At 48.0% G+C, this 13,672-nt stretch overlaps 1 protein-coding gene across 1 annotated transcript in view; it reads left to right on the top strand.

Moving 5' to 3' along the window:
• Wwc2 (WW and C2 domain containing 2) overlaps positions 1-13,672 on the top strand; it is a 164,935-nt gene that overhangs the window by 121,322 nt on the left and 29,941 nt on the right. The window contains exons 11-16 of the mRNA XM_005362599.3: positions 682-1,298; positions 4,945-5,074; positions 5,515-5,595; positions 5,673-5,759; positions 10,324-10,516; positions 12,670-12,834. Of these exons, the coding sequence (XP_005362656.1) occupies positions 682-1,298; positions 4,945-5,074; positions 5,515-5,595; positions 5,673-5,759; positions 10,324-10,516; positions 12,670-12,834 (1,273 nt within the window). The remainder of the gene's footprint in view (positions 1-681; positions 1,299-4,944; positions 5,075-5,514; positions 5,596-5,672; positions 5,760-10,323; positions 10,517-12,669; positions 12,835-13,672) is intronic.

Raw genomic sequence — 13,672 nt, 5'->3', positions numbered from 1 at the left:
CTGACTGTCCAGGAGCTGTCTATGTAGACTAGGCTGGCCTTGAACTCACAGAGACCCTTCTGCCTCTGCCTCTAAAGTATTGGAATTGAAGGTGTGCACCACCACCACTCCTGGCCAGATGCTGTGTATTGTTTATTTTTTTATTTTATTTTTCCAGGATGAGATATATTTGAATCTTGTAAATGAGAACAAGACTGTTTTGAAATACACATGTTAAAATATACAAGCCCACATTTGTTCTTGAAATATTTATATTTGATTTTAATTATATAAGGAAACTTTAAATACAGAAAAAAATAAATTAAATGGCTTTAATTTTACTAAGTGCAAATACAAATAATCTGACATTCATTATAAGTAGATAACATTTATTCTCTCTTAAGCATATAATTTTCTTCTTTTGCAGACTCTTATATGCAAATCCATACCTCTTTGTTTACTTTATTCCCTGTTCAAGTTTTTTTATTTATTTATTTATTTTTATTCTGTGTATTGTTTAAAAAGACCAGAATTACTGGGGTGTGTGAGGACCCATAATATATTCATGAGTGAGTAGGGAAGCCATCGTTCCAACAGCGAGCTCCTCTGCCCAGGTTGTAGATCTAACTCCAGGCATCGCCGTTGCCATTCTTTTCCTGTCTGAAGGAGTCAGTGTGCACTGTGCTGTGCTTTCTTCCCCAGCCTCTCCTCCAGCACACTGTCCATGTCATCTGGCAGCAGTCTGGGGTCCCTGACGTCCAGCCGCGGCTCTCTGAACACCTCCAGCCGGGGATCCCTCAACTCCCTCAGTTCCAGTGAGCTCTACTACAGCAGCCAGGGCGATCAGATGGACACAGACTACCAGTATAAACTGGACTTCCTTCTTCAAGAGAAGGGTGGCTACATTCCTTCTGGGCCCATCACCACCATCCACGAGAACGAGGTGGTCAAGTCTCCCAGCCAGCCTGGCCAGAGCGGACTGTGTGCCGTGGCAGCTGCAGCCCCCAGCCACACACCCCCACTGACCGAAGCCTCCAAATCAGTGACATCCCTCTCCTCCAGGTCCTCCCTGTCATCCTTGTCCCCTCCCGGCTCCCCTCTGGTCTCGGACAGCACATTTCCAGTGTCCCCTCACGACCCCTCCGTGCACCAGTTCTCCGTTGACTTTGAGGACTGTGGCTTGAGCAGCCACTTTGCCGACATTGGCCTTGGTGATAATCAGGTCTTGCTGGATTCAGACTCAGGAGCGTCCCAGTCTCTCTTAGAGGATAAAGACCTTGATGAATGTGCAGGGGAGCTGCTATATGAAGGAGCAACAGGTAAGTGTTGAGCTTTGCTTTCCCACATCACCCTGCGCCATTTCAGGAAGGGTTGGAGGACTCATTCCATATAAAGAAAAAGGGTATGGCTCCCTTCTCATCCTCCAGGGTGTTCATTTGAAGAGCATTCATTCCGTACCTAGACTTTTCTTCTCTGTCAAATAAAAATTGCCATTCTAGAGGGGGGACATATTTATAGCTCAGTGGTAGACAGCTTGCCTAGCATGTACAAGACTCTGGGTTCAATACCCCAGAACCACAAAATAAACCAGGGACTGAAGAGAAGGTGAAGTCTGTCAGGTGCTTGCTGCACTAGTCTGAAGGTCAGAAAAGCCACTCACACCTGTAATCCCAGGGCTTCCTGCCAGAGGACAGAACCTGCTCTGCTGAGCTGCAGGCTAGTGAGAGACTGTGTCCCAAAAAGTAAGGCGAAGAGTTGCTGAGGAAGACACCAGTGTCAGCTGCTGACCGAGACACACATGCACACCTTTATACACACCTGCATACACAAACATATACATGCACATACGCAAAACACATTGCCCTCCTGTTGAATAGACTCGACCGTGGGGGCCTGCTCTGTAGTCCGGGCCCTCTGTGGGTGGTGGGTGCCTAGGATGTGTTTTATGAGCGGTCCACACTTCCACCTGGACCCGGGTTCAGAAACAGCAAAGAAATAAGGACTTTCTTTTTAAAATTGTCCAGAGCGGATGAAAACAAAGTCAATTAGCATGCCGGCTAATTAGCACAAAGATTTAGTGTTTAGCTTGCTTGCGGAGTTCTATCTAAACAGTTTTTGGTTTGTGCCAAACTCGCCTTCTGCCCCAGTTACTTGGTGGCTATAGTCCAGTGTCCGGAGCCGCTCTGCCATCTGCTGGCTGCTCTTGCAGCTGCAGGTCCAGGAAGATGGGCCGAGCGGCCCTTGGAAAGAGTACCTGTTCATCAATGTTGCTCTCCTGCGCACTGGGGAAGCTTCCAGTGTGTGCCATGGATTGTAAAGAGCAGAGGGTACCATTGCAGTGTGGTGCTGTCCTGGGTTCTGAGGACAGCCCATTCTATAGCCAGCGTGAAGCTAGGTACAAAGCAAACTCTCAGCTCGTGCCGGGAAGTCCTGTTCAGTCAGCATGTGTCAGCGTGTCCCACCATGCAGAAAGAGCAGCCCATGCAGAACCCTGGCCTTGCTGTTTTAAGGAATTGTTTCTATTGGTGTGCACATGTGTAGGAATTCTAAGTATTAATCAATTGGCCAATCGAGATGCAAGTTGATTTAGAGGTTTCTGATACCGAATGAAGTTCCTTGTTCTTGTTAGTGGCTGGGGCAGAACTGGAGTGGATGAGACCTTCCTACGGTTCGTATGCCCTCTTTTGGGGATGTGCCAATGTATAGGTCATTCTAGTAAAATACCGAATGCACATGGGAGATGTGTCCATAATGGCTTCCCACAACGGAGAGCCGCTGTGGGACCTCATAGGGGCCCGTGGGAAGCAGTACAGTGGAGCAGCTGTGCCTGCATCCTCTCCACCTGCCTCTCTGGTTGTTTTAGGTGAGCATCCATCCTCTCCGTTGTTCAGATGCATTCCTCATCTGCACGGTTAGCCTCATAGAATGCGAGACCATGCATGGCGTCCAAGCCTGCCTGGCGCACACGCGCAGTTTGTGGTAACTGGTGCCCTGTGTGGCGAGAGGTCATGAACACTGGTGTGCCCCTCTCTCCACACCACGTACGTTGTGGTTGCACCGTTCTTTGTGCCTTTCAGGACGTGACACTCTTGAGCATCTATAACTGACTGCCCTTTATGTACTGGAATACTCTCTAGCGAGTATTTCTCAACATCCCATCAAATGGTGAACCCAGTACATAAAGGCAGATGCTCAAAAAGCAGGAGGGTCCCAAAACCTTCGGTGCAAGGGCCATCATGATGATCCTGAGCCGCCCCCTCCCCCCGCCGCCCTCCAGTTACACGGCTGCCCAGTTCCTAATGCAGGAAATTCCCACGAAACCATTTTTTAACCTTTTAAGTGTTACACAGCACTGCTGTTAAAGGTGCCCTCGACCTGGCTGTGGCCCAGTGGCAGAGTGCTTGCCTAGGACCTCTGAAGCCTTGGGTCCGTCTCCAGTACCTCAAGACAGTCGCTTGGGGAAAATGCACACAGGGGCTTTGTTTACAGTTAGCTTTCAGTTTCCTGTCTGGAAACAGCAGAAGGTGCGCGTCTTAACCAGCAAGACAAACTGTTCAGGCCACTGGACCGTCTTCCGACCTTAAAGGGAGGGGGCGCTCTTGGAATGACACTGTTCGTGTTCACAGGTGAAGTCCAGTCCCTCTATACCACTTGCTCTCCCCGGCATCAGTCCCTGCTGGATAACAGAAACCAAGGTGGAATAACTATGAAGTCTTCCCCACAGACAGTCTCTGTCATTGTCAAAGTCAGTTTTCAGACTGCTGCGGTTATTCCTGGGGGTGATCAATAAATCATGTCATCACCTTCACCCCTCGCAAAGGGGGGTGGGCAAAGAGAAGGCCCTTCATCATCAAGGAAACAGCGCATTCCCACTGCCAGAAATGAAAGAGAAAATGCAGCAATCAGTCCTGTCATCTGAAGCCTTAAAACTTAAACATCTTAACTGGATGTAAAGTCACGGCTCAGAGGGTGGCCCAAATGCATACCAATACCTCTCCTCGGGCTCACTCAGGAGCGCCAGGGGAGGATGAAAGAGACTGGGGGGGGGGGGACAGCTTTAAGTGACTGTGCCTCGCTCCCTGCAGGATGCTGGCGGAGGAATATGAGTTAGAGATAAAAGTGAAATGGCAGCTGGTGCTAAAGATTCAGTAACACACAAAAAAGTTTTTCGGTTTCTGTTGTTGTTGTTTTAGTGGTAGTAGCTGGTGAGAATTCATGTAAATCAAAGATGGTTTCTCTTTCATTTCTGTTGGGAGAACAGCACAGGAGAAGGAGAAAGCGGCATGAAGTGTTTGATGAGGACACATGGTTGCTTAGCCAGAGTTTGTGGTGGCTCATGGATGCTGAGGGGGCAAGAAGCTGGGGGTAATGGGAAGTTGTGTATCCCTTGCCTTAAAATATTTTACAGCAAGGGCCAGTGGATTGCATCCAAGACTGACAACCTGAATTCCATCCCATGCGATGGAAGGAGAGAGCTGTCTCCTGCAAGCTGTCCTTTGACCTCCACAGGTCCATCACACACACTCACACACACACACACACTATAAACGTCCGTATTTTTTTATTGTTTTTAATGGGGGGGGGGATGCCGTAGAGCACTTGATGCTCTTGCAGAGTACTGGAGTTCAGTTCCAAGGTGGCTCACAACTGCAGACCTGGGGATCCAACGCCATCTTCTGGCTCCCATGAGTACTGCATACACATGGGGTCTTTATATAAATGTAGACAAACATTCCATACACTTAAAAAAGCTTTAAAAAAACTTCTTTTAGGCAGAAGCAGAAACAGTTTTTCCCAAGTAACCAAATCCCAGACCTTGGGAATCCCAGCAAATGGTCTCACCCCATCTAGTAATATGGGGAGCAACATTCCGCTTTAAGAAGAAAGTTGGACTTTGGGCTTCTATGTGCATTTTATGCTTTTCCCCATAATAAACTAATGGTGCTGTCGCTTTCTCCACCTTAGATGTGGAAAAGTCATTGCCCAAGAGAGGAGGACTCCATCTGCATGGAGACAAAACTGCGCGCGTGTCAGCCGCTGCCTCTGACGAGTCCGTGGCTGGAGACAGTGGTGTCTACGAAGCCTCCATGAAACAGTAAGGCCCTTGATGCCTGCCAGCCAGGCTTGTGCATACTGTAAGGTGTGGTACCCTACAAGAAGCATCCTGCCAGCTGTGGAAATGACAAGCAGATTGCTGTACTCGGAGGTGGCTGACCTGAGGTTTCAGACACTGCTTTTTCTGAGAATCTTGGTGATTGGCCAATGCTTGTTTTACACATGGAATGCCTGTTTAGACACATGTCTGGAAGCCCCTGAGATAGTGGGAGAGCCCCCCAGGACTCAGGAAAGCCAGGCATCGCAAAATTTGTTCCCTAAGCTCAAAGTCAGATTTTTGATGGAGTTGAGGAAGCCTGAATCAGTAGCTTCCACGGGAATCAGTTCCACGGAAGTGGGATGGGAGGGCCGCTAATGTCGCCCTTGAAAATGAGAGAAGGCAAAATCCACCTCACTGAGTGTCCTCCTGCTCCCGCCTAGGCCTGGTGAAGTGGAGGACACGCCCTACAGTGAAGAGGACGTCTCCATTGTGGAGACTGCCCAGGTGCAGATAGGACTCAGGTGAGCCGGGGAGGGCAGGGGAGGGGTCTGGCCAGTGGCTGTGGTTACTCTGCTTGACTCTTTGTCTCTTTTGACAGATACGACACAAAAAGCTCAAGTTTCATGGTGTTTATAGCACAGCTCCGAAATCTCCATGCCTTCCTCATACCTCATTCTTCAAAAGTGTAAGTTAAGTCAGAAAAAGACAGCCACAACAAAAACAAACTGAGGAGCTTAAAACTTTCTCCCCACAATAATTCTGCATAGGAGCAAACAGTTCATCAAAATGAAGATATGGCGGGAGGGCGGGCGACTGGAGAGATGGCGTAGTGGGTAAGCGTTCTTGCTGCTCTTCCAGGGGACCCACATTGGACAGCGTCCAACCACCCATAACTACAGTTCCGGGGCACCAACGCCCCCTCTGGCTTCTGCAGATACCAGCAATGGATATACACAGATACACATAGTTAAAAACAAAATAGATCTTTTTAAAAAAAAAAACAAAAAAATGAAGGCTATAGGGAGAAATAGCCAGGCTGATTGCATCTGAAGCAACCGCAGGTAAAGATGAGGAGGGAATGTGGGCAAAGGGAACTAGGATTAGCTCTTATCCCGATGGCTAGGGTTAAGATTAGGAATCAAAACTTTATATACAGTTTCTTTCCTTGACAGAGGTTGTTTTGGGGCCTGATTGCTGGAAATATGATTTCAATTTTTATTATGGCATAGTCGTGGCTACCATCAGTTTGGAGAGATTTTTCCTGACGTCACCCATGGCTGTGTAGTGATTACATCAAGCCTCGCCACAGAAACAGTCTGTGTTGCATGAAGGAGCGTGTCTTCACCATCTGTGGTCACCTCCAGTGACCAGTGATTGCTCAGCTGCAGTCCCATTACCGTGTTAGACCAAGAACTCCAACCAAGTGCTGATGTAATTCTCCACCGCGCGTTGCCTCGGGGCTATTTCCTAAGAACGCTGTTTTCTCAGCTCCATCCCGCCAGTCTCCTAGAGCCGGGGTCTCAGTGACTCTGAGAAGAGCACTTAGAGGTGTGACACAGAGTACCACATCTGCATGTCTACCTCCTTCCTGAACACGGCAGGACAGAGACAGAGGTAAAACAGCAGCGGAGTGATCCCCATGACTCCATATCCTGCCAGGCAGCTGTTTCCTTAATGACAGTGTCTTCCTCAGAGGCCAGGACTTTATCGGGGTACGTGTAAGAGTCCTAGGTGTTTACTAACAGGTTACTGTTAAGTTCACTTCCCTACCGATTGGGGGGAGTGCAGAGGTGGAGCTAGATGGAGATTGTTCGGTGCTAACAGAAAGGTGGTTGAGTATTCATGGACAGTCACCGAGGCATCCTGGGATCCAGGAGGAGAGCGGGCTCGGAGGACTTCCTGAAGTAGAGCATGGGGAACCACTTCATCATGATTTGCAAGGGAGTAGTCGTGAGGTGGCCCCGGCTGCGTCAACACAGAGCACATTTGGGGAAGACAGGCTCATTTCCAATCCGTGTGATAGCGGGGAATAAGCTCCTTAATAAGCCAGGTCAGAGTTTGCAGGACTGGGGGATGGAACAGTGAGAACCAACTACTGTGTGCCCGTACCCATGTCCTACATATATGTCTGTGTACCATGTGTGTTCCTGGTGTCCAAGGAGGCCAGAAGAGGGCATCAGATCCCCTGGAACTGGAGTTACAGATGGTTGTGAAACCAAACCCAGGTCCTCTGCAAGGGCAGTAAATGCTCTTAACTGTGGAGCCATGTCTCCTGCCCATGTCCCTTCTTTCTCTTTATTTTATTTAAAACATTATTTTATGTGTATGGACCTTTGCCTGCACAAATGTTTGTGTACCGTGCGCAGTCTGTGCTGCCCATGGAGGCCAGAAGAGGGCATCAGATCCTCCAGAACTGATGTTGTAAGCAGCCATGTGGGTGTGGGACCCTGACATGAATCCTCTGGTAGAGCAGCAAATACTTGAACCACTAAGCCATCTCTGCAGACTCCATGCCTTTTTTCTTATGTACATACAAGTGTTCTAGCTTGTCTACACAGCCATCATCCTAGGCCCTTCATGAGGCTTGGCGGCCCCAGGGTAAGGCAGGAGCCAGCTGGCCGTGTAGCATAGACTTCTGCTCCCCAGTCCCTTGTCTACTTGATCTGAACTTCCTGAGATGTAGCAGCGTTTTCTTAAAGTCATATGTAAGCCTGAATAAGGACATCGCCAAAAGTATCAACTATACACCATGTTCTGAAGTGTTCTGTAGTTCCAAGTCTTTGAGGACTTTGTTGTCCTTTCTTTAGCTTTAATTTTCTTCCTTCCTTCCTTCCTTCCTTCCTTCCTTCCTTCCTTCCTTCCTTCCTTTCTTTTCCTTCCTTCCTTTCTTTTTGTTTCTTTTACTTCAAACTTCATTATGTAAAAAGTTGCAAATAAAAAGCATCACCAATCAAAGTTTGCCAGACCCAGAGACCGTATAACTCAATAAACTTCTATGCGGTTAGAGAAGCCATACAGAACAGGAGCCGTGGAGCCTTCACACTGGATTTTATACTTTCTGTATTGAAGATATGTTTATGTTCTTAGCCACCAACAAAAATGAAAAATCTATACTGGAGTTAGAACTTATACATCCTCTCATGAGCCATGTTCCCTGCCCACATTCAATCCTTCCTCTCCCCTTACTACTGAGCCTTTCTTGTGCGCTTTTCTACCTGGTAACCTATGCCCACAGGTACATTCGTTTGTGTATATATATGTATTACTGGTTAGATTCCACATGACTGAGAGCCTATGGGTTTTTCTTTCTTTCTGAGATTGTGGGACCTTGCTTAGTACTGTATTTCTAAGTCCATCCATTTTCCTGAAATTTTTATGATTTCATTTTTCTTTAAAGCTGAATAGTTAGTCCTAGTTGTTCATCAACATAAGAATGGATAGTGTGTGTGTGTGTGTGTGTGTGTGTGTGCGCACGCGCGTACGCGCGCGCACTATTCATCTCTAAAGGAAAATAGTTTTAGGTTTTTGAGACAAGATCTCATATATTCTGAGCTAGCCTCAAACACCTGGTCCTCCTGTCTCCACCTTCCAGGTGCTGGATCAAGGCTATGGACTACCATGCCTGGCTCTAAAACTTCTTTTTGACACTAATTATGACAAATTAAAGCTGGTGTTCAGGTAGTTGGTGACAGCTTGCCTGGCTCTGGTCGGAGAGGTCTCTCTTGTAGCAGAGTGGGCAGCAAAGTGCCTTTATCTGTAGTTCCATTGCTTTCTCTCTTCCTCTCCCTTCCCCTCCTCCTCCTCCTCCTCCTCTCCTCCTCCTCTTCCTCTTCTTCCCTTTCCTCTTCCTCCTCCTTTCCCTCCTTCTCTTTCTTCTTAATATTTATTCATTTTGATTTTATGTATACGGGTATTTTGCCTGCATGTATGTCTGTGTACCACATGCATACCTGGTACACACAGAGGCCAGAAGAGGGCTTTGAGTTCCTGGAACTGGAGTCACAGATGATTGTGAGCTGCCATGTGGGTACTAGGAACTGAACCCAGGTCCTCTGGAAAAGCAGTCCCTGCTCTTAGTCACTGAGGTATCTCTTCAGTCCCTGCCTCCGCTTCTGGACCTCATCAGCTCAGCCCTGTCGCTGTGGAAGCATCTTGAGGTGCTCCAGACACTTAGATGGTGGGTATAGAATAGCTGAGATCTGAAGGCTGAAGGGACAGACACCACCGCTTCCTTCCATTGCTCTCTCTAACATGAAGGCAGAAGGAAGAACGATTCGTTTCTCCTGAGCTTGCAGCACTGGGGGGAGCCGAACCCTTTCATCAGCTGCCACGGGAGTTTAGTGCTGAATCTTTGTCGTCAATGTTGACATAAAATTAAAAATAACGAGAACTAAAAGTTTTGGGTCTGAATTTACAGATTTCTCTAACTAGAAAAAGAGGGGCATATTTTAGACTATCAATTAGACAAGAATGGGAATGGGATGCGGGGAGATTTAGTGGGTTTCTCTTTCTGAATTAGGAGGAAACTCCCTCAGGCTGCTTCCCGATCCGTGAGTCTTTATAGATTGTCAGAGAACTCCCAGAGGAGCAGGGGGTACGGTGTCGCTGTGCTTCACACTCTTGCCTTTGCATTTGCACAGCGTGAGGTCCTTCTGCGCCTTCCGCGGCTGTTGCGGTTGCGCCTCCCCTCCGGAGATGCTAGACAATGATATTTTGGAGCTGCGGCTGCATCTGTTTTCCATCCTGTTAACAATATGCTCCTTAGCCTCTCTTTGTCTCTGGTAGGGTAATATATTCCGCTCCTCGGCTTGTTCGTCAACAATCTCTTGTTTGATGATCAGGATGAGGGTTCTTGGAGAGAAACCCACCAGTGCCCGCCTTAGCATGTTCCCAGTGCCTGCCTTAGCATGTTCCCACCTCCCACCTCAGAAACAACTTACTTATAAGTTGATGTGGGGGGGGGGTGTCAGCCCTGAGACTCTCCCCCCCCCGCTCCCCACCATGCCTTTGCTGTAGTCTCATGGTGATGACAGGCTGGATCTTTGGTGTTTCAGGGCCCAGCGGGCACGGGTGAATAAGAACAGAATGTCTGCAGCTGCGCATGGACGCACTGTGGCCGGGCACTTTGATCTGATAATGCTCGCCCTGTTTCCTCGTTTTCTCTCTCTGGCGGCTAATTGCAGATGACAGCTGCGGACCCACGGTAACCTAAGCACCCAGGAGATTCATTCCGTTCTTGTTCTTCGCAGGTATTTTAGGGTTGCTGTGCTTCCCTCCTCAGCGGATGTGAGCTGCCTATTTCGAACAAAAGTCCATCCACCCACGGAATCCGTGCTGTACAATGATGTGTTCAGGGTGGCCATCTCTCAGGCGGCCCTGCAGCAGAAGACCCTGAGAGTGGATCTTTGCTGTGTCAGTAAACACCGCAGGGAAGAATGCCTGGTAGGCGCCTTCCTATCGCTCTCAGAGAACACTGTCTTATTACGGCTCTGCCAGCAACAGCTACTGCGGTTTTTCTTTTAACATTTATTTATTTATTTATCTGACTACGGCTGTGTTCATGTTCCAAGGCACGCACGTGAAGGTGAAAGGGTAACTCGGGGACTTAGTTCTCTCCTGTCACCATGGAGGTTAAAACACAAGTCACCAGTACCTTTACCCATTCAATCATCTCACCAGCCCTGGTTTTCTTTTTTTCTAAAATGTTTTTCTCCCATTCCAGATTTTTAAAATCTGCTTATAAGTCATAAGGTTCCATAAAGCTTGACTTTCCAGACCTGCTCTTTGAGTATGGGAGAACTTTGCCTCTGCCACATCTATCTCTGTGGACGGGGCTTGCAGCTCCCGATGCTAACCACGGATGTGGAGTGCTCCTTGAAGGTTTAAAACCTGGAACAGTATCGTGGAAGTCTGATGGTAGAAAATGTGATTCCTTGGCTGGGGAGATGGCTCAGAGGTTAAGAGAATTGACCACTCTTTCAGAGGTCCCGAGTTCAATTCCCAGCAACCACATGGTGGCTCACAACCATCTATGATGAGGTCTGATACCCTCTTCTGACTTGCAGACAAAACACGCAGACAGCACACTGTATAAATAATAAAGGTTTTTAAAAAAAAGAAAAGAAACTTGATTCCCTCCATTTGGGGATGAACAGCTACCAAAGTGGGGTGCTCTTGCCAACGATGGAGCTGGGGATCCATAATCATCCCATCGCGTCACTGACCCAAACTGAACTAAGCAAGACCCTGAGTGAATGGTTCCTGTGCTCAGCCCATTTGCCTCTCCACTGCATTAGGTCAGCCATAGGATTACTACTGATTGAAACATGTGATTAAATGGGATCAGGGACAGAAACTGTGTGTTTAGCGTGTCCTGCACAGTTGGGCTTCCGTCTCCCCCTAGATGGCCTGCTCAGGTGCAGGCAACCAGACAGGAGCCCATGTGGTCAGACCAGCCGTGTCTTTCTGGTCCAGTAGGAGACAAACTCATATTTAATGATGACCACAGGGAAAGGATGATAGTTTCCCTTTTCTTCCATATTTTGAAGAAAAGGGAGAAATACTGTCTCATAATAAAATTAGAATGGCACCAAGATTGTCCTGTTGGCCTCAGACAGGCGTCAGTACTGTGGTCACCATGCTTGCTTGCTATGTGTTGAAGGCCCCAGTAAGATTACTAAATATGTAATGTGTTCCTCGGTACCTCTCGGAAGCAGTGGAGCCGAGATTAGACTCTCACTGTGGCTAAGTGAGGCTCTGAAGTTGCTTTTATCATTACCTTTTTTTTTTTTTTTTGCAGTCTGGTAACTCATTCAAGAGCAAGGCAGTCTCAGTTTCTCAATAATGAATGTGTTGTCATAATCAAGTCCCTCTTCTGACATATTAAAAGAAGCACTTTGGTTTCTACTTAGTCATTTATTCATTTATTTTTTAAATTCCATTGAAATATAATTCCACATTTAGAAAGAGTTATGTGCTTACTCATTGAGGAAATTAGTTGGGAAAGTTAAGTATTACAGAATAATCCCAGGATTGCTCGTTTGATTGGGCATTATTTCTTAACTGAGTCATAGCTAAAGATATCAATATACCCGGGTTTTTAAAAACCCACCAGTCCTGCACAGGGCAGATGGCAGGCCCCATGGGCCAAGAGCCTGAGGATCTGGGTCCAGATCACAGCACATGCGAGGTGCATGCCTTGAGCCCGACACTGGAGGGTAGAGGCGGGTGTATCCTAGGACCGTGACTCCAGGTTCAGCGAGAGACCCTGTCTATTGCAAATAAATAAACAATAGTGGAGAAGACATTGAGGGAACTATCACAGTCATCCCGCGTCTACCACACATAGGTGTGTGTACACACACAGAAGTGCGCGCACGCACACTCAGGCACGCACAGGAGCACACACACAGGTGCACGCACACACACTCGCACCCAAACGTACACAAATGCACAGCCCGTGCTTTATGTCACCAGTCGTGTGTCAAATCTGCTTTAAGGCAAGCTCGCCCAGTCATCCTTAGTCTCACCAGAGAGAAAAAAGACGAAAGGACATGTTTCATTTCTCTCCGTTTGTTTCTTCCCTTTTTCCGCAGGCTGGGACTCAGATCAGCCTAGCAGATCTACCGTTTTCCAATGAGATCTTCATGCTGTGGTATAATTTACTTCCTTCCAAGCAAATACCTTGCGAAAAGAATGAAGAAGAAAAGGAGGCGCCTGTAATCCACTCAGAGGGGCCGGGCCTGGGTCCTATAGACCTGGTGAGTCACTGGAAGGCAGCGCAGCTCGGCTGAGAGGCAGAAGTGCAGTGTGGGCGCCCGCTGTGGAGACCAGCAGGCCTGCTGTCAGTCATGAGTTGTTCTTCCTCTTTCTCCGCCCCTCTCTGCTCCCAGCAGCCTAAGAAGAATCCTTTCCAGGGTAGATTCAAATGGGACCTGCATTATACCTCCACAAATAAAGAGAGTATTTGGGGCTTTGGGTTTTGGTTTTTCAGGACAGGGTTTCCCTATGTAACAGCCTTGACTGTCCTGGAGCTTGCTTTATAGACCAGGCTGGGCTCGAACTCACAGAGATCCACCTGCCTCTGCCTCTTGAGTGCTAGGGTTAAAGATGGACTCCGCCAACCCCCTTCCCCAGAGGCTTGAGTAGAGTAGTATTGTCATGGTCCCAGGAGAAGCCCCTTTACCTGTGGCGTCTCTGGCACTTCTCCCTGCTCTGTAAGTTTGCTCATTCTGGGCATTTCATATAACTGAAGAAACGCGAGGTTTGCTCTCCTCCGACCCACTGCTCACACTCGGCTGAGTAGTGTCGAGGCCCGCCTGTCGGGGGCAGTGTTAGTGAACCGCTCTAGTGCACGCGTCCCAGTTAGCTTCCCCCTCCTCCACCAATGTGCACTGAGGGCTTTCTACATCTGGATTCCTGTGAATGGGGCTGCCATGAAAACTGGTCCCCAGTATCCGTGGGGACATGTGTAGGCTGCACTTGCCAGGACGCATAGTAATTATCCTCAAAATATATAGAATAGTTGCCTTTTTACTATTAAATTATAAAATGTGTATGTGTGCAGAAAGTGTGTATGTGTGCGTGTGTGTGTGTGTG

This window comes from Microtus ochrogaster, linkage group LG7_11 (assembly GCF_000317375.1).
Source record: "Microtus ochrogaster isolate Prairie Vole_2 linkage group LG7_11, MicOch1.0, whole genome shotgun sequence".
NCBI lineage: Eukaryota > Metazoa > Chordata > Mammalia > Rodentia > Cricetidae > Microtus > Microtus ochrogaster.
The sequence above is the reverse complement of the archived record's forward strand: the minus strand, read 5'-3'. Positions and strand labels throughout refer to the sequence as shown.